We start from the raw sequence: 18146 nt of genomic DNA on the forward strand, positions 1-18146 counted from the left end.
AGACTCGCTCGTTCGCCTTTCCTTGATGCCGAAGCCTGGGTGTTATGGCCGAGTCTGTGTGTCATGCATTCTGTAGTACAACCCCCATTGTTGTAACACGCATCCACGACGGGAATTTTATAGTTACGGCGGGCCTGCCTCCCCCCTACACGAGGCACCCAGGCATCACAACTCTGCTCCGACATTGCCTCGACTCCTGGTTCACCTCAGACCCTGAACCGACCAGCGAAAGCTTGTCGATTCGCCTTCCTTCGGTGCCTGGCGGCTCCTTTCCCGGGTCGGCCCAACATTAGCCAGCCCGGCTGAATACCACTCACAGCGCCTGTGGGCGCCGGTTCGTGGCACCTAGCAGACATGTTCATTCAGCAAGGGAAAGGAGGTGGGTGGTATCGAGCTGCACAACGAAATGCGGAACCGCTGCGGGTGGGAACCCCTGCAGGGAGCTCACCCGTAAGTTGCTGATCACCCGATCCTGGGCCTCTTTTTTTAGAGCCCGCCAGCAGACACTCGGGTCTGCCTCTCTTCCCGAGCTCCTGGCAGCTTGCTTCCCCAGACCAGGACCAGCATCATGACGGACACGAACCATACCATACCACGGTACCAGAGGATGCAACAGGCTGCTCGCCCAGTTCCGCAGCACACGGCAAAGATGGAGCCGGCAGCAATACGATCCAGTTTTCTTAAAACAACATCTTTGGCCTGGTAGCCGTGTTATCCTTGTTGGCGAAGATGCTGCGGGAGGGACATGCAGTCGAGCTTCGCTCCTCCGCGCCGTACGACCCGGCGAGCTGGTGTTCCGACCCGAAGCTCAATCGACTTGACCTACGGAGTATTACAATGTTTGGGCCCACGCCTGGCATTCGTGTAAGCCGGGAACACAAACCTGCCTTGCCCGCTGATCCCTTACGCCACAAAGATGACCATGTGGAATGTCGAGCGCAGTTGACTCCACCACGTCCGGGCATCTCCATCCTCGCTGGCTCGATTCCCCCGTGGGCTCGTCCAACTCCACGGTATCGGGACCATCAGAGCCTAGCCGTGTTGCGTTATTCGTGACGGAACCACCGCGTATGTATCCTCGCTTCCACCCGCGACCGCTGATTGCTCTCTCCGTGCTGCACGCTTGCCTCGTATGCGTAAGCTCTCTGCTCCGAGCCCCCTCCAGCGTCTCATACGCGTTTCTCGGCCGTCATCCTATGTGCTCCCACACCAAACCTGGCTCAGATGCAGGCACGGCGTTTTGGTGGGCACGCCCGATGCAAGCTGAACATGTGCCTGCCATCAATATATATATGTGCATGATAGACGATGAGGCTACCGTACCAGCCCCTGAGCTGCCGCCTCTTGTTGCGCGCGGTCCTGGTCCTCTTCCTTGGGAACAGGACATGCTAGCTATATCTACGATAGCTCTGAGAACCGAGGTGCTCCACTACGACCTTTCTATACATCACTTTCGGTCCAAACACCGTCTCCTGCTGCCATGCTGCTCGACGGGCGTCTTGTAGTCGGCCTGGCCGTCCTCTGGGCCGCCACCGGTGCCCATGCCGCGTGCTCGTCCAACCTCCTGATCGATGACTTCACCCGTTGGACGAGCGGCACCAACAACCTGGGCTGGGCGAATGGAGGTCGGTATAATACACACCAAACCGCCGGCCGCTGCAACGACCCCTGGCTAACCTCCCGCGCAGATGACGGGTCCATGTCGAGCATGGCCGGCTTGCCTGGCCGCGTCGTCTTTGTGCCCAAGGACAGCAACTCGTACTTTTATGAGTCGATGGAATGTCGCCAGGCGGCGAGCGAGGGCTACATGGGCGTCCAGTTCGTCATCGAGGGCCCCGCCGGCGGCTATTTCGTCGTCGAGGCCCAGACGACCGAGAGCTGCGGCGTCGACCGTTCCACCTACAAGAGCTCCTGGGCCTTCATCGAGGGCCTGAATGGCCATCGTCAGACCGTCGTCCTCCCGTTCAGCGCGTTCAGCGACAATCCCAACCCCGACGCCCTCGTAGGGTTGGTCTGGGGAGGCTTCTCGCACGGGGGCGCGCAATGGTCCGTGGGCAACGTCACGCTCGTGTGCTCCGGCCCGTCGTCGCCGACGCAGGGGACAGGTATGTAGGATGTTCCAACGTCGGCAAGGAAGCCCGCCTATGTTCCATCGCAAGCTGACAACCTGAGTCAAGGAACCACGACCACGAGGTCGGCCACCCTGACCACGACGACGCCACCCGGCGGCGCGAACCCGCCGGCATCCTGCCCGCACCTGCTTATCGACGACTGGGCGTCGCAATCGCGCCTCACGTTCCTCGGATACAACGCCTTGGGCCAGGCGTCGAGCGACGACGGCACCATGGCCTCGGTGGTCGTTAGCAACCACCGGCTGCAGCTGGCTCCCCGGAACACCAACTCGTACTTGTACAGCAAACTTGGCTGCCTCGACGCCCGCGCCACGTACGGCGGCGTCTCGTTCCGCGTGCGCGCGGCCCGCGGGGCCGCCTTTTCCGTGACGCTGGGCTACGTCTCGACGTGCGGTTCCGCCACCGTCCAGACCGTGACCCGCACCACGGCGCAGCTGGGGTGGACGTTTGACGGCGCCGAGCGCGTCTACTCGCTGCCCCTGTCTGCCTTTGCCGGCCTCGACGCATCCAAGCTCGCCATGATCTACCTCTCGGGCTTCAGCGGGGGCGTCACCTTGGGGCCCATGGCCTTGTACTGCGGCTCGACGCCGTCCGAATACGTCGTCCCCGCCGTCTCGACGTCGCCGGCGTCCATCACGCAGACAACCAACACCCCGAGCGCGCCGGCGCCGACGCAGGCCCTCGTCATCGACACCTTCGCGAGCACGACGTCCAACGACCTGGGCGAGTGGCACGGCGCCGACGACGACGCGGGCATGACGGTGACGTTCGGCAACAACGCCATGACGCTGCGCACCAACAACTCGGACCTGTCGTGGTACACGAAGCTCCGGGGCGGGTGCGCCGACATGCGCTCCTACGCGGCGGGCTACCTCCACATCGCCTTCTCCGGCAGCAGCAAGTTCAGCGTGGCGCTGCAGCAGCACAACGCGCGGTGCGACGAGCGCCTCCAGCCCTACCCGGAAACGTGGGACTCGCTCGAGGCGGCCCGCTACGCCGTCTCGCCGACCGACATCTACATGCCCCTCAGCCACTTCCGCGTCAACCTGACCCGCGCCATCGGCGTCGCGCTCAAGGGCTTCTACACGACCGACGCGACCACCATCACCAAGATCGAGATCGTCCCGTCGCCGCCCGCCGGCTACCGGCCCCCCGCCAAGCTCGCCTCGGGCCGCCTCGTCTTTGCCTGCTCGCGCCCCAACAGCTTCGCCTTCGCCATCGACGACGGCGACCCCAAGTACGCGGCGCGGGTCATGGACACGATCCGGCAGGCCGGCATCCCCGTCACCTTCTTCACCGTCGGCCTGCCGCTGCTCGACGCGGCCAACGGCCTCGCCGCCGCGTACCGCGACATGGCGGCGCGCGGCCACCAGATCGCGCTGCACTCGTACACGCACCCCAAGATGGAGGGGCTCCCCGACGACGCCGCCATCGACTGGGAGTACGCCAACGCGGTCGGCGCCGTGCGCCAGGTGTTTGGCGTGCAGGCCGCGTCGCGCTACTTCCGCCCGCCGTTCGGGACCGAAGGCGCGCGCATGCGGCAGCGCCTGGCCGCGGTGCTCGGCGACCCGGAGCCCTACATTGTCAACTGGAGCGTCGACGTCGAGGACTGGCTGTGGGCCGACGGCAGCACGCCCGGCAAGCAGCTCGAGGCGTTCCAGCGGGACCTGGCCCGGGGCGGGAACCTGCTGGTGATGCACTACCTGCACGAGTCCACGGTGCAGCTGCTGCCCGAGTTCATCAGGCTGGCCAAGGCGACGGGGAAGCGGTTGATGCGGGTCGATCAGTGCATGGAGGACCCGAGGGCCCCGCCTTTGACCTAGAGAGCTCATGAGTATTATATGCCGAAGGTCATCTCTTCATGGATGCTTGTCACTTTGGTTCGTGTTTCAGCTTGCTTGGGAAGATATGGTGGCGAAGGAAGGAGGAGGAGGAGGAGGAGGAGGAGGAATAGGAGGAGGAAGAGGAGCGGATTCACGGCCAAAGGCCAAAAGAAAAAGAGGGGATGGTCATGCTGCTTCGATGAGACACGAAATATCATGTTGATAGTATGGGACACAAACAGTGTGATATATCTAATCCCAACCGACCCTCTTTGTCTCTCATCAACGCCAAACGCCCCTGTCGTCATCTCCTGTATCGTCGTCGTCTTGTCGGTCATGACCTGTGCGTTGTGAAACGCCCCATGCTCGTCACACCCTTCTCCGCGCCCTTTCAGACTTCCTCGACGGCGCAGTTGGGGTGCAAGACATACACGATCCTCGCCGCTTGCGCCGAGCTGCCCTCGCCGGCGCCGTTCTCGCCGTCGGCCATGCCCTCGCCGCGGATCGCCATGAGGATATTGTCCTGCGGAACGTGGCGAGTTAGCATCCCTAAACATCACCGAGGCGGCAAGAGCCAAGCCTACCTTGACCATCTTCTTCAACACCTTCCTGGCCAGCGCCATCTCCGTCCTGTACTCGTCCTCGCTCGACAGCTCCGCCTCCTTCTGCTCCAGGTACCACTGCACGAGCGCATCGCCCTCGACGCCCTCGCCGCTGCCCGATGCCTCGTCCTCGGCCACGCGCGTGACGAGCATGTTGACGATGGACATGTACTTGTCGTACGAAATGGTCTGTTTGTGCGGGGCCTGCGACGGCGCCACGGACGCCGACGCCTGCCGCCGCGACGACGCTCCGTCGCCGTCGTCCATGTGCTCGTCGCCGTCGCCGTCGGGCGCCCCGGCCGCCGCGGAAGCGGCACGCCGGAGGGTTTCGCCGTCTTCCATCGGCGCGTCTTCGGGGAGAGCTTCTTCCTCGTCGTCCACCTCGACGTCGTCGTGCTCGACCGAGATGATGCTCTGCCGGAGCAGGTGGTATGCCTCGTCTACGAACTCGGGCGTGATATCCTCGACGCAGTTGGCCTTTGCGATGGCCTCGGACAGGCGAATCATGCTCTCGAGCTGGCGGACGGTGATGCGGTAGCTGTTGCGGCCCGTCCCTCCCTGGGCATCATCGGCGCGCAGGTCCTTGTAGCGCTGCACCAGCACCTCCTTCGCCTCCTCGGTGAACTCGGGCCGGAAGGTGCGCGCGAACCGGATGTACCGCTGCAGCTGCTCCGTCGAGAACTCGGGCGTGACGGCGGCGTCGCGCTTCTGGTGGATGCCGACGATGTGCGTGGCCAGGTGGCGGTCGACGGCCTCGTTGCACTCGTCAAGGATGACGAAGAAGAGGTCGAAGCGCGACATGATGGGCGCGGACATGTTGATGTTGGCGCGCAGGGTGGTTTTGCGGTTGTAGCGGCCCCCGACGGGGTTGGCGGCGGCGAGGATCGAGGTGCGCGCGTTGAGCGTGGCTTGGATGCCGGCCTTGGCGATGGAAATGGTCTGCTGCTCCATGGCTTCGTGGATGGCCACCTGGTCGGCCACGTCCATCTTGTCGAACTCGTCAATGCAGCAGATGCCGTTGTCGGCAAGCATCAGAGCGCCGGCCTCGATGGTGAACTCGCCCGTCTCCTCGTCCTTGACCACGGCAGCCGTCAAGCCCGCGGCGGAGGACGCCTTGCCCGACGTGTAGACGGCGCGGGGCGCAAAGTTGCACACGTACTTGAGGAACTGCGACTTGGAGGTGGACGGGTCGCCGACGATGCAGATGTTGATGTCGCCACGAAGCTGCATGCCCTCGGGAGTGGTCTTTGTGACGCCGCCGAGCAGCTGCAGCAGGATGCCCTTCTTGACGATCTCGTGGCCGTACACCATGGGCGCCAGGGATTGCACGAGACGGCCGTAGATGCGATCGCTGTGCACCATGGCGCGCAGGTCGGCGATCTCGGCGTCCGTGTAGGACTGGAGCACGGCGTCTTGCAGCTCGCGCACCGTCTCGGCCGTCTCGAGCTTGTTGGCCGCGCCCGCCAGGGCGCCCACGACGTCGACGACCTCGGCATCGCTGGACGCGCCGATGGACGACGTGTCGGAGCTGACCATGCAGGCCAGGAAGGCGAGACGGTAGGTGAGATCGCGCACGCCCAGGGCCTTGAGGCCGCTGACGCCGCTGCCTCCGGCCTCGTTGGCCGCGCCACGGTCGTCGCGGACGGCCACGCGCTTGAGGCCCGGCAAGCCGAGCTGGCTGACGTCGGGGACGACGATCAAAGCACCCGTGAAGATGCACTTCTCGCCGGCCTTGGCGCGGTCGACCATTTCGCCGCGCAGGATGACATCCATGGTGCGCGGCATGCTGCCCGTGGGAATCTCGTTGCTGTTCTCCTGGACGCGAACCTTTTGCCAGTCGACAAAGGTGCTCTGGCGGATGTCGAGACGCCACGAGGTGCGGTTAAGGCAGGTCGCGTTGGGGCATTGGGTCGGCTCGGTGTAGCGAAAGGTCTGCTCGACGTCGGGGACGACGGCGTGGCAGGCATCGCAGACGAAGGTGGCCAACGCCAGCTCCGGGCGGACCTCGGAGGTGCGGGTGACGGTGCCGCTGATGGACAGCAGCTGGCCGATGTTGCGGGCTCGCAGGGCGCGGATGCGTGAGATGAGCGGCAGGTGGTAGAAGGCGATGGAGAAGAGCTTGTCGGTCTGTTGGTTGGCAGTCTTGCTCGACAGGTCGGACTGGCTCGCCGAACCCAGGGTGCTGCCGCCCGCGGTGCTGCGGGTCTGGCTGGCGGCCGACGAGGCTGTCGGCTGGCGGTGCTCGCGGAAGTACTGCGGCTCGTGCTTGGCGATCATGTTATGGAGGGCGGCGGTGAGAAAGGGAAGGAAGCGATAGTACGACTCCATGATACCGGCGGCCAGGGCGCCGTTGTTCCAGGTCTCGAGATGCCGGTAGTCAACATAGAAAGTCGACAGGCCATAGGTGCGCATGCCGTGGATCTGCTCGACATAATATCGGTCGGTGGTGACGGCGCTGGACGTCGGCTGCCCGGACGGCTTGGGAGTCTCGACGAAGCTGGGACATGAGTCAGAAGAGGACTCTGAAGCGGGATCAGAGAATCACGAGCTCGGACGGCGTACCCCTCGATGAAATGCTCAAACGACTCTTGGATGATGAGCCCGATCTTGTCCTCGACGCGTGGGATGTTGGCAGGGTCGGTTGGCCTGGCGCGAGTCGGGACCTGGTCGTCGGCGAATCCCTCGCCCTCGCCATCGCTCAAGCCAGCGGCGCTCTCCGACGGGGGTGCGGCAGGCCGGCTGCCCGAGGACCCGGGGAGCCGTGAAGAGCGAGGGGTCCGCGAGGGGCCATCTGAGGCGAGAAACCCAGCATCGCTGGATGCTGCTCGCGGTGTTGCCATTGTTCACAGCCCGTTGGCGATCTGTCTGGGTGTTCTTTTTTTTTTGTTTTTGTTTTTTTGCTGGGATTGAATTGGGATGTTGTAGGGTGGCGGCGGTGGGCGGCGGGAGGCGGTGTTGTTGGGCAACACTGGGCGACGACAAGATGGAGATGGTGAATTGTGGGCTGCAGGACGCACATGCAGGTGGAGGGGAACTGGCCCCCCCTAAAACGCGACAAAACGCGGAGCCGACAGCTGGGAGACGCGCCAGACGCGTGTCAAGTGTGGGGCCGATCAAATTACTCCACTATGTGCATAATCCGTTTTGGAGAAACTAAGCCAACTAGTTACACAGTATTACTGTACATAAATTCAAAACCCGGCTTGCCGACGGCCTGGTCCAGCGCTGGCCGTCCATTCAGCAAAAAGAACCAACACAACCATACAAGCTAACCCTCTATTATCCCAGTCCAGTATCCCGTGCTCCATCCCACAAGTACATACCTGAGATCACCGTACTATACACATCCTAGGAAAAAAAAAAAGAAAAGAAAAAAAAAAAAAAAGACACCAGCTCTCCCTGTCTCCTATAGTATGATTCCATTACCATGCCCATGTCCTGCTCGATGCCGTAAACACTGGCGGCTTCCACTGGATCCGCGACGGGTCAATGACACGCTTTTGCTTGGCCCGCGACTTTTCGCGCTGCTGCTTCAGCTTCTCGGGTATCACAATCTTGTGCTCGCCCTTGTGGTACACCTGCATCTTGAGCGCCTGTAGCGTGTGCTCCACGTCTTGCGTTGTCATGGCCAGCTTGGTCGCGATCCCCTCGATGGTACATTTCTCCCCCGTCTCGGCATACCCCTCCAGCAGGTCAATAATGTTCTCGGCCCAGTACTGCCGGTAACTCAGCAGCCCCAGGTCGGACAGCGGCTTCTCCGGAGACCCCAGCTTGCCCTCGATCTTGGACAGCTCGTACGAGAATTGAATCAGCAGCCGGCCGTACCCTTTTCGCTGGTACTGCGGCAGCGTCAAGATGCACGCAACGTTGTACCCGTCGGCGCTCTCCTTCTCCTTGGAGAAGTAGCCGATGATGTGCCAGCCCCGATCGTCGCGCGACGTCATGACGTAGAAGAGGAAGGGATCCACGTCGTAGTAGAGCGTCTTGTGGTCGAGGAACATCTTGGACAAGAGGCAGAGGTTGCGACACCACGTCCGCTGCCGCCGTCCGTCGATCTCGAAAAAGGACACGTGCTCATCGCGGTAGATTTCGTTGCCGGGAGGGTGCTGGAGCGTGCACTTGATCCGGTGCCGCGTGAACGACTTGAGGTCGCCGTAGTAGCTCAGGCAAAATTCGCAAATGTAAATGCAGTCCTCCTGGCTGAAGGCTTCCGGGTACGGCGAAAAGTACCACGGGAACAGCACGTACCGCCCGAACTCGACCTTGGAGATGTTCCGAATGCGCGAGATTTCGGCCGGGTTTTGCGTCATGGACCCCGACGTCCGGAGCTTCTCGATCTCTTGCTCGCGGCTGAATCCTTGCTGCTGCTGCTGCTCCTTTTCCTTTTTGGCGACGCCCGCCGGCGTCTCGTCCTCGTCGAGCTCCATCTCGTCAGGACCCACCCCGGGCGTCGCCCCGACCTCGAGGCTCGCGGTAACCTTGTCGTCGCCATTGGCCGCCGGCGCCTTTTGCGACTCGACGAACTCGCTCCAAGGGTGCGGAGTCTGCCCTTCCGACACGACCGACTGCTCGCGCTTGCCGACCTTTTTCTGCGCCTTCTTGGAGGGTTGCGACTTTTTGGACGTCGACTTTTTGTTTTTGGGGTCCTTGGCTTTGTCTTTCTCCAGGTTGGGCCACTCGACATCCTGCTCAAAGTCGATGCGCGACACGGGCACCCATTCGTCCAAGCGCTTGTTGAAGTTGTCAAAGTTGCAGTAGAACTGGCGGCCGCTCTTGGTCTCCTTGATGCTGAGAATCTCGGCGCGACGGTACTCCCCGTTCTTGGCCACGAGCGCGATGCATCCGATCCTACAACCGTGGGTTAGCAGACGGAGGCCGCGCGGAGGCCCTTGGAGGCGGCGGCGGCGCGAGGGGTCTGACCTACTTGAGCGTATCGGGCGTCGCTTTGCCCTTCAGCCGGGGCTCGCCCGAGCCGACCTCGGCCTCTCCTGCTGCGCCGTTGTGACCCATGATGATAGCCGATGGCGTGGGCGGGCCTTGGATGGAAGACGTGGTCAGGGAAAAGCGATGATGCAGCATTGGATGCGTTTTCTCTGGTCGCATTTGGCGGGGCAGCCGGCCAAGCCAAGAAATGCGCCTCAGCAGAACCTTGATGGCCCGGACCCACAGCATCCACCCGGGAACCGACAGGGGTTTTGGCAGGAACTGGAAACTTCCAGCCCGTCACATGGATCTGTATTTTCACTGGCATTTACACCACCTTCACTGCTAGCGGTACTCGTGTTAGAGACAAGCGTATCTCACCTTTCAACACCCGCTCTCACCCACCCACACCACCATGCGCCCCAGCCGGCTTTGACTACGCCATGGCCGAACTCTCCTCCAACTGGAAACAACTGCAAGCCAAGATCAAGGCTGAGTCGACCAAGACGGCAGCCAAACGAAGCGCCGACGACAGCGTCGACCCGCGAGAAAACGGCGACGCACCGAGAAAGAAGCCCAAACACACGAAAGGATCAGGCACGCCGGGGAAGCCGGGAAAGCCGGGAAAGCCTGGAAAGCCAACACCGCCCGCTGCCACCAAGGATTCCAAGACCAAGCCGAAACCGCCCATGGGCAACACCCAATCGTCCAAAATCGACCCCATCCCCCCAAAGCATGGCGTGGCACCCTCGCTCGCCGTCTGGGCCGCTGACAACGACATCTCGCCCGAGTCGATCGCCGAGGCGTACGGGCTCGGGCTGAAGGGCAATTCCCTGCTCGCCGCCGACGGCCCCGCGCGGGTCAACGAGGGGCTCGCCCCCGGCGTCAAGGTCGGCAAGTACGTGGCCATCGACTGCGAGATGGTCGGGGTGGGCGAGGGCGGGCACGAGGACGCCCTGGCGCGGGTCAGCCTCGTCGACTTCCACGGCCGCCAGGTCTACGACTCGTACGTCCGCCCGCGCGAGCGCGTCGTGGACTGGCGCACGCACGTCAGCGGCGTCGGCCCCAAGCACATGGCCAAGGCGCGGTCCTTTGAGGAGGTGCAGGCCCAGGTGGCCGAGCTGCTCAAGGGCGCCATCCTCGTCGGCCACGACGTCAAGCACGACCTGCGGGCCCTCGAGCTCGATCACCCTCCCCGCATGATCCGCGACACGGCAAAGTTCTCGGGCTTTCGCAAGTACGGCCACGGACCCAAGCCGGCGCTGCGGGTGCTCGCCCGCGAGATCCTGGGCATCGAGATCCAGACAGGCCAGCACTCCAGCATCGAAGACGCCCGCGTCAGCATGCTGCTGTTCCGTAAGCACAAGCCGGCCTTTGACGTGGAACACGCGGCCCGGTACCCGGACGACGATCCAAAGAAGAAGAAGAAGGCGTCCAAAGGTGGTGGCAACGGCAAGAAGAAGAAAAAGAAGCATTGAGCGATCATGATACCCCTTTTCGTTAATAGTGATTCCGAAGAAAATGGTATTCTCGTGACGTCATCCTCTCCCACACAACCCCGTGGTGTCTCCGGGCTACGTATGCACTTTCTGTTCCTTACATTCTCGGTAATACCAGAGCGTCTCATTATTCATATATGGCACGCTCAACTCAACGCCTCTTGGGTGGAATCTAAGCCGTGTTTATGACAAGCGTCCTTGTGCCCGATTCGTTCTCATTCCCCTTGTCTTTTGCGCCGCTCAGAGCGGGATGCCTTCCATCGTCTCCATCGTCCCCTCCCGGGCGACCGTGATGATCACGTCGCCCAGCGCTTTCGTCAGGAAGCCCGCTTCGCAGTACGAAAAGTAATACTAACGTCCCGTTAGCACTGTCACCAGCCTCCGTGACGCATGCGGGAGACTCGCCTGCCACTTTCTCCGGAACACGCCGACATCTTGGGCGGTCATGTTGGGGTACCGCTTGAGCAATGCCGGGCGAATCGTGTCGTCGAACCTGGCCAGGAACCGCTCTCGCCACAGCCGCAGCGCGCGGGCATAATGGCCCCCGATGTTGTCAATGTTCTCGACGACGAGGGTGCCCCTTGAAGCGGTCGTGATATGGTTGATCAGCTCCGTTACGCTCGGGACGTAGCCCCCGGGGAAGATGTAGTGGTTAATGAAGCTGCAGGCGACACCGTCGTTAGCCCTCCTTTGCCACCTCTCCTCGGCATCGTACCCAGGAGCGCATGCCCACTTACTCTTCCCTCGCAGCATACTCCCTCCCCCTCCCCTCGGGCAGCGTAATGCACTGCACCACCGCCACGCCGCCCTCCCGCTTGAGGAACCCGTCCACCCTCGCGAAGAACTCGCCCAGATACTCCCTCCCGACCGCCTCCGCCATCTCCACCGACACCACCTTGTCAAACCCCGCGGCCGGCCTCTTGACCTTCATCAGCATGCCGTCGCGGTAGTCGGCGCAGACCACGTCCACGCGGCCCTCCAGCCCCTCCCGCGCGACCCGCTCCCGAGCCGCCGCGGCCTGCGCCCGCGAGAGCGTCACCGTCGTCACGCGGCACCCGGGCACGGCGCGCGCGGCCGCAATCGCGAACGACCCCCACCCGGTCCCGAGTTCGAGGATGTGGTCGGCGGGGTTGAGGCGCAAGGCGGCGATCAACCGGCGGATCTTGCGCGCCTGGGCTGACTCGAGGCATTCGTCGCTGCTCGGGCTGCTGCTGCTGTTTCTGCTGCTGCTGCTGCTGCTGCTGCTGCTGCTGCTGTTGGGCCGCTCTTCTCCGAGCGACGGGACGGTGGCCCAGATGGGACACGAGTAGGTCATGTCGGAGGAGAGGAAGGCGGCGAACATGTCGTTGCCGAGGTCGTAGTGGGCCGCAATGTTGGCGGCTGCTCCGGCGGCGGTGTTTGGCAAAGATGGCGGGATGGCGAGCGTATGAACGACCCGGCGGGCCAGGCTGACGGCACGAGCAAGCAGCCGGTGGGACAGCCACGGGCTCATGCCAAAATCAAGGGCTGCTGTTACGTCCAGCCGTCTGCGGTTGGCGATAAAGAGGCGGAAGAAGGCCGTGAGGTCGGAGCAGGTCATCTCGCCGCGGAGATAGGACTGGGCAAAGCCCATGTCCGCCAAGAGGAAGACGCGCAGGTAAAAGAGGGGTGAGTAGACCTCCAAGGTTGCCGCCGGGTCGGCGTCTGGGTCCGGTTGGTCGCCAAACACGTGGTGGTCTCCTTGAGATTTGTCAACGAGAGTGAGCGAGCCGATCTCGATGGCTTCCAACAGAGAGAGAATCGCCGGTTTGGCGATGGCGATGGCGACCTTGTGAGCGGCGAGGCTGAACCCCGTGATCACCCTGGAAACGAACGAGATCAGGCAGTGGACGAGCCCGACACGGAAAAGTAGCATTGTGGAAGTCCTCGACCAAGGCAGGGGGTCAGGTGCTCGGATCTACCGTGTCTGGTGTGGAATGAAAGCCTAGGGGCGGGAGTGTCTTGCGGGCTGAAGAGAGTAATTAGCATGGTGAGGAGATGGAGAGGAAAGCTGTTGAGGACGAGGTGCAGAGTGGCTTCTTCATATGGTCCATTTCAACAAGCTCAGATGAAAACTCAGGGCTACGAGAATGCCCTTTGTTTACGCCCAAGTGTGATGGAGAAATTCTTTCCGGGTTTGAAATACTTATTAGTGAACTACACGCAGCCTTCCATGGAGTGGTGAGCAATTTACGGTTTTGTCTTTACATTCTTGTTGGTTATCTATTCATGTGTGCTACAGCACATCTAAATGTCGACAAAGTACTTCAGTTCAATGATCAATTGCTTTACAACCCATCCCTTCTTGCTCTTGTCTTTCACCTGTTGTTGCTGATGTGCCCTCTCCTGGATCCGATCGCTCAGAGAGCTCTCCTGGCCAATACCCGACCGCGGGGATGGTAGGCCCATGAAATACACTCAAAAAGAGGTGGACAATTATTGAACATGAATATTCTCACAAAAGAACCTTTGAGCTTTCCTTCCGCCCTTGGGTTCCCCCCCTATCGACGACTCACACGAGTCGCGAGGCTCTGAGGGGACCGGGCGTGGGTTTGCCTCTCAGGGTTAGGGTTAAAGTTAAATTGCAGCGGTCGCGCGGCGCGTTCCGCTTTCACTTGGACGCGTCTCCATCCCAGCGACCTCACGACGATTCTATCAAGTCAATCCAACCCTCCTGTTTCATCCACCCACGGCCCTCTCATTGCAGGCTCTGCCGCCTAGTTCAACAAGATGACGCAGTCAATACTTCGCTTCGACGAGCCCGCATCGCAGGCCGACGCTCCCAAGACCACGCCGCATCTGCTTCCCTGCCGGGTGCATCACGACGGGCCCGTCGAGCCGGTGGAGTCCTTTTGGGAGCCCAAGCCCAGCCAAGGTGCGTTTTTGTGTGTCCGTTTGTGCCGGTGGATAAGCATCGGGCTGACATCCTCGCCCCCTTGCTCAGACGGCACCACGTTCACAGCCTACTTCCGCGGCCGCAAGCTCTGCGGCAAGAACATCAAGCTGCCCCAGGGCTACCGGGGCGTTGTGGCCGTTCCCAGCCCCGACGAGACGGCAGAGGCCCCGGAAAACGTCAAGAAGGTGCAGGTGATTGATCTCGAGGCGGCCGAGCCAGAAGGCGGAATGCCGGAGGCGCAAAGCTCGCTGCAGGTGCAGGCTGAGTTTGACGAGATGCTGATCTGGGGGCATGACGTGGCGGTGGATTCTGCGGATGCCGGAGGGGGTGTCGCGGATCCATACATGAGGGCTGTGGGGGAGTGGTTGGCGGTTGCGGAGAGGGTGAGTGATCCTTTGCCCCTCTCTCTCTCTATCGAGGTCCTGCAGATTTCCGCTGACATACCAGGCAGATACACTCATATCCCGCGTCGGATACGCAACCAGGGGGGAAGTGACCAGGGGATGGGGTGTAATGATGTTTGCTCGCGCCATGATACATATCCTAATCGACAGAGGTTGGGCTGCGTATGTTTCTGTTTGTCTGTCTGTTGCAAAGCTGCTGCTACCCGTAAATCCAACGGATGAATACGCCATTTCCTTGCGGCCTTGCCCTGCCTGTCAAAAATGCCCGCCTCCTGTTCGCCGGATATCAACATATCCCCCTCGTGACTCTGAATCCCCTCCATCGTTCCAGCCTAGCTGTCCCGATTCTGACCAAGATCCGTCAACGTCCCAAGTCGTTCCATTACACCATGTTATTGCTTGCCCCGCCGAAACCCCTTACTACTAGACCATTCGCTTGACACATGATTTGTCTTGTCAGACCCACAACGGCTACTTTGAACCCTTTGCAGCCTCCGCCGCGGCCGTCCCAGCAGCGACCGCTTCTGCATGCTTGCCGCTCTCCTTCCCGCCCAAGTAATAGTAGTGCAAGCACCGATAGCCTTGGATGAGCTGGGCGCAGACATTGGTCAAGTGGCAAGTAGGGAGTGTGTAGGCCTTCGGGCCAATGACAAGTGAGAACCTTATGGAAGCGAGGGAGTACATGATGAGGGCGCCCGTCATGGTGGGCGAGATCCTGCGTTTGTGTGGTGTTAATGATTTGTAGTATTTCCTGGCCGCATGGCCTGGGTGGCCTGTGGCCTTACAGCTCCGGGCTCTTGCGGGTGTCAGCGATGGCGGCGAGGGGGATGGCATAGTTGGATGCTGAAACCCAGAAGTCTAGCGAGCGGTAGGCCATGGGAGGGACTGGTCAGCCTACAAGTTGCAGCGCCGTTCTCTCCATGCCTCGATATGAGATGGCTCAGGCAGGACACGCTGCAATGGGACCAGGAAGAGCCAGACTCACGAGTCGAGCAGACCGAGCCCAACACTTTGTTGGATCGGAAACGAGCGTTGATAGCCTTCACAGCCGCGAGGGCCATGGCGCAATACCCCTTATGCCTCCTTGACGGAGACTTTGGGCAACGTGATGGAGAGAGGCCGGAGCGAGATCTGGCAGGACCCGAGCGCGTGGATCCCTCACCAGTGAACATTTACTGCGTAAGAGCAACCGAATTTCCTCTTGAGGCTAGCGCGCAACCTGCTGCGTGGGGGAACTTTGGGAATTCGGAACTTTCAAGGTAATTATATTAATACACATACTAAGTACACCAAGGCTCTTCTACTCAAGGTACGTGTATGGTCAAGTAGAAGGAGTAAAATATGGACTTTAGGCCTTCTAGTGTGTCTGTAAGACCAATGAGAGTGACAATGCACGCAGGTGCTTCTCCTTGGGCAGAACGCTGTTCTCTAGCTCCCACGGCTCGAAACGAGAATTGAGCGGAGGACACGGGCTTTCATGAGATGAACGTGTGTCATTCCGTTGTTGGCCGCTTGTTCTGAGGAGACCGTCTAGTAAGGCATATCTTAGCATTGGGGCTGGATGGGACTGTTTGGAAGCCTTGGTGCGTTTTCGAGGGCCGTTGGCTGCATCCCAAACGCCAACCGCAGGTGGCTTGCATCCTCGCGCTGATGCCGGGCAGCATTGCATCCTCGGGGATGGGTTGGTTGGTTATGTTGGTCCAAGACGTAAGACCCCCCGGCTTGGGCAACTCCTGGCGATAGTTACAGCCATACGTACAGTAATTCGTTACCTAGGTAGCATAGATCCATCCATGCCTGGACCTGGACCTCTCGGTATCTCATGTACTGTACCTAGAGCTACCTAGGTGTTTGGAGTAACCTAGGTACCTCAGCTTTACACCCATCACAGTGCAGGACAGCTGCGAAATGCCGTCCTTGACGCAATGCAATCTCCCTCCAGGCGTTGGCGCTTGGCTAGGTAGGTTGGTTGGGTTCGGGCTCGGATGCTATCAGGCAGAGTGCATGACTGAAGGCAGGGCAGATTTCCAATCACAAACGCCTTGAGGGGCACATCTTCCCATCGGTGTGGCGGGCCTCACTTTCTTCCATCTTTGCTTCTACGTGTAATACTTGATAGACGACATTCCCTGGCTCTGGTGACTATTCTCTGCTGGCTGTGGCTAGCCCAACCCCTCGCCTCTAGTCCCACAGGACAGCGACCTACTGTTACCCAGTAGTGAGCTCTTCTGTTACATCATAAAGTGGCAAGCCTCTGGCATCACTCCGACGAGGTGATATCATACGTTGTTCTCCCCCAATTCCTACTGCCATCCTCTTGCTTCTCGTCTCCGCCATCGAACACAATATCGAAAACAATGGAACTCCCCCGCCCCGTCATTAATACCGCCCTGGCGGTCAGTCGGGGTCTTGCTGGCACCGGTGCCCTTCCGCCTGCCTCCGTTAGGGGTATGATTGGCAACACTGGCAACCCTCCGAGTTCGAACACCGAGAATCAAATCGTGATGGGTATCGATGCCTCTCCGCCTGCCTCTGACAAGGACAACACCGGCGCCATACTCAAGCAGATTGGTGTCGAAATCCCACCCGATGTCCGCGAGGCCGCCGACAATGCCGCAAAGCACGCCAGGGAAAAGGCCGCCGAAGGAGTCGACTGGGCCAAGGAGAATCCCTGCGCTGCCGCCCTGGCTGCCGTCGCTGTTGGAGGGCTTGCCGCGGTTGCAGCTCCAGCCATCATCACAGCGCCCTTGCTTGCCATTGCTGGGTTCGGGCCCGGCGGCCCTGTCGCGGGTAAGTCTCCGATTTCATGTGTCACCTAACCCAGCCCGTTGGGTCGAATCGTCGTGGGAACCGCTAGGTGTGGCGATTATTTGATTAACTTGTCGTTTCCCCAACAGGCGGTCTCGCCGCCGCTGTGCAAAGCTCGATCGGGAACGTCGCTGCGGGGAGCCTGTTTGCGACGCTTCAGAGCGCGGCTATGGGAGGATATGGAGCCGCACAAGTCGCGGCGGCTGTGCAGGGAGCTGGGGCCTGCATTGGCGCTCTTGCTGGGATCGGGGCTGCGAGGGCGGCACAGGAAAAAGAAGAAAATAAGGAGGAAAAATAAAACAAGAGAAAAGATGAAGTTGCAGGAATAGAGTCAGATGGTCACAAGTCCCAGGATCCACTCTGTCAACGCAAGACTTCAGGCCCACTCCCCAGGATTTTGGGAGGGCAAGGTGTAGTTATTCATTAAGCGTGAGCTAGACGTGCAATGATATTCTCTTGAACGTACCATCCCCCCTCCCCAGCTTCTGCGTTCTAGGCCCTGGTTGGCACGGGTTACGGGTTGCGAGGGGCTGTAGGGCTGCGCCTCGCGCCGGACTTGGCTCCGCTCCTCATGTATTACGGTACAGCCATCGCTATAGCAATGCTGATATACCTCAACTTAGCTACCTACTTGAGCTTGCTTCAACGAGATTCGTCTACTTGCCCCCATCCACGGCATCATCAACGGTGCTCGGGGCCTGACCCGGGACCTTGTCTGTTCAGCCTAGCCTCAACCCTCCATGGCCAACCTCAAACTCTCCCCTTCGCCGTCGGCACCTCCCAAACAAAGCGTCTTTGACCATGGCTGAGGACGAAGTGACCCAGACGCTTCCTGTCGTGATGCCTCACGCGGATTCAACCGACAACCCTCGCGTGACGAGACGGCAGGCCATCCTGTTCACCTCCGTATAAACGCCGCCTGCAGATTGCAGCTGGCTCGTGTCGGGGTTCAACCCCGAGCGAACGACATGTTTTCCGCCCTGCTTCAGCCGCGCCGGACCGGAGCACTTGGGGTACTACTCCCCTGGCGACCTGCCCTTC

At 60.8% G+C, this 18146-nt stretch overlaps 8 protein-coding genes across 8 annotated transcripts; 4 read left to right on the forward strand and 4 right to left on the reverse strand.

Moving 5' to 3' along the window:
- Positions 1-1480: 1480 nt before the first annotated feature.
- VTJ83DRAFT_4149 (uncharacterized protein) lies at positions 1481-3955 on the forward strand (the record flags this gene model as incomplete). The annotated part of the gene is made up of 3 exons (XM_071010606.1): positions 1481-1625; positions 1689-2105; positions 2178-3955. 3 exons carry the CDS (start codon positions 1481-1483, stop codon positions 3953-3955), a joined length of 2340 nt encoding a protein of 779 aa, XP_070865599.1.
- Positions 3956-4346: 391 nt separating this feature from the next.
- VTJ83DRAFT_4150 (uncharacterized protein) lies at positions 4347-7397 on the reverse strand (the record flags this gene model as incomplete). The annotated part of the gene is made up of 3 exons (XM_071010608.1): positions 4347-4478; positions 4540-7054; positions 7120-7397. 3 exons carry the CDS (start codon positions 7395-7397, stop codon positions 4347-4349), a joined length of 2925 nt encoding a protein of 974 aa, XP_070865600.1.
- A 582-nt stretch (positions 7398-7979) lies between these two features.
- VTJ83DRAFT_4151 (uncharacterized protein) lies at positions 7980-9636 on the reverse strand (the record flags this gene model as incomplete). The annotated part of the gene is made up of 2 exons (XM_071010609.1): positions 7980-9405; positions 9482-9636. 2 exons carry the CDS (start codon positions 9634-9636, stop codon positions 7980-7982), a joined length of 1581 nt encoding a protein of 526 aa, XP_070865601.1.
- A 287-nt stretch (positions 9637-9923) lies between these two features.
- On the forward strand, positions 9924-10958 carry VTJ83DRAFT_4152 (uncharacterized protein; the record flags this gene model as incomplete). Its single annotated transcript, XM_071010610.1, has 1 exon — positions 9924-10958. The coding sequence occupies one exon, from the start codon at positions 9924-9926 to the stop codon at positions 10956-10958; it is 1035 nt and encodes a 344-aa protein (XP_070865602.1).
- Positions 10959-11219: 261 nt separating this feature from the next.
- Positions 11220-12873, reverse strand: VTJ83DRAFT_4153 (uncharacterized protein; the record flags this gene model as incomplete). Its single annotated transcript, XM_071010611.1, has 3 exons — positions 11220-11330; positions 11385-11640; positions 11717-12873. 3 exons carry the CDS (start codon positions 12871-12873, stop codon positions 11220-11222), a joined length of 1524 nt encoding a protein of 507 aa, XP_070865603.1.
- Positions 12874-13727: 854 nt separating this feature from the next.
- Positions 13728-14389, forward strand: VTJ83DRAFT_4154 (uncharacterized protein; the record flags this gene model as incomplete). Its single annotated transcript, XM_071010612.1, has 3 exons — positions 13728-13872; positions 13942-14276; positions 14345-14389. 3 exons carry the CDS (start codon positions 13728-13730, stop codon positions 14387-14389), a joined length of 525 nt encoding a protein of 174 aa, XP_070865604.1.
- A 379-nt stretch (positions 14390-14768) lies between these two features.
- On the reverse strand, positions 14769-15358 carry VTJ83DRAFT_4155 (uncharacterized protein; the record flags this gene model as incomplete). The annotated part of the gene is made up of 3 exons (XM_071010613.1): positions 14769-15012; positions 15083-15155; positions 15283-15358. The coding sequence occupies 3 exons, from the start codon at positions 15356-15358 to the stop codon at positions 14769-14771; spliced, it is 393 nt and encodes a 130-aa protein (XP_070865605.1).
- Positions 15359-16654: 1296 nt separating this feature from the next.
- VTJ83DRAFT_4156 (uncharacterized protein) lies at positions 16655-17403 on the forward strand (the record flags this gene model as incomplete). Its single annotated transcript, XM_071010614.1, has 2 exons — positions 16655-17087; positions 17195-17403. 2 exons carry the CDS (start codon positions 16655-16657, stop codon positions 17401-17403), a joined length of 642 nt encoding a protein of 213 aa, XP_070865606.1.
- Between the last annotated feature and the right edge of the window lie 743 nt (positions 17404-18146).

This window comes from Remersonia thermophila, chromosome 4, assembly GCF_042764415.1.
Source record: "Remersonia thermophila strain ATCC 22073 chromosome 4, whole genome shotgun sequence".
Classification (NCBI taxonomy): Eukaryota; Fungi; Ascomycota; class Sordariomycetes; order Sordariales; family Chaetomiaceae; genus Remersonia; species Remersonia thermophila.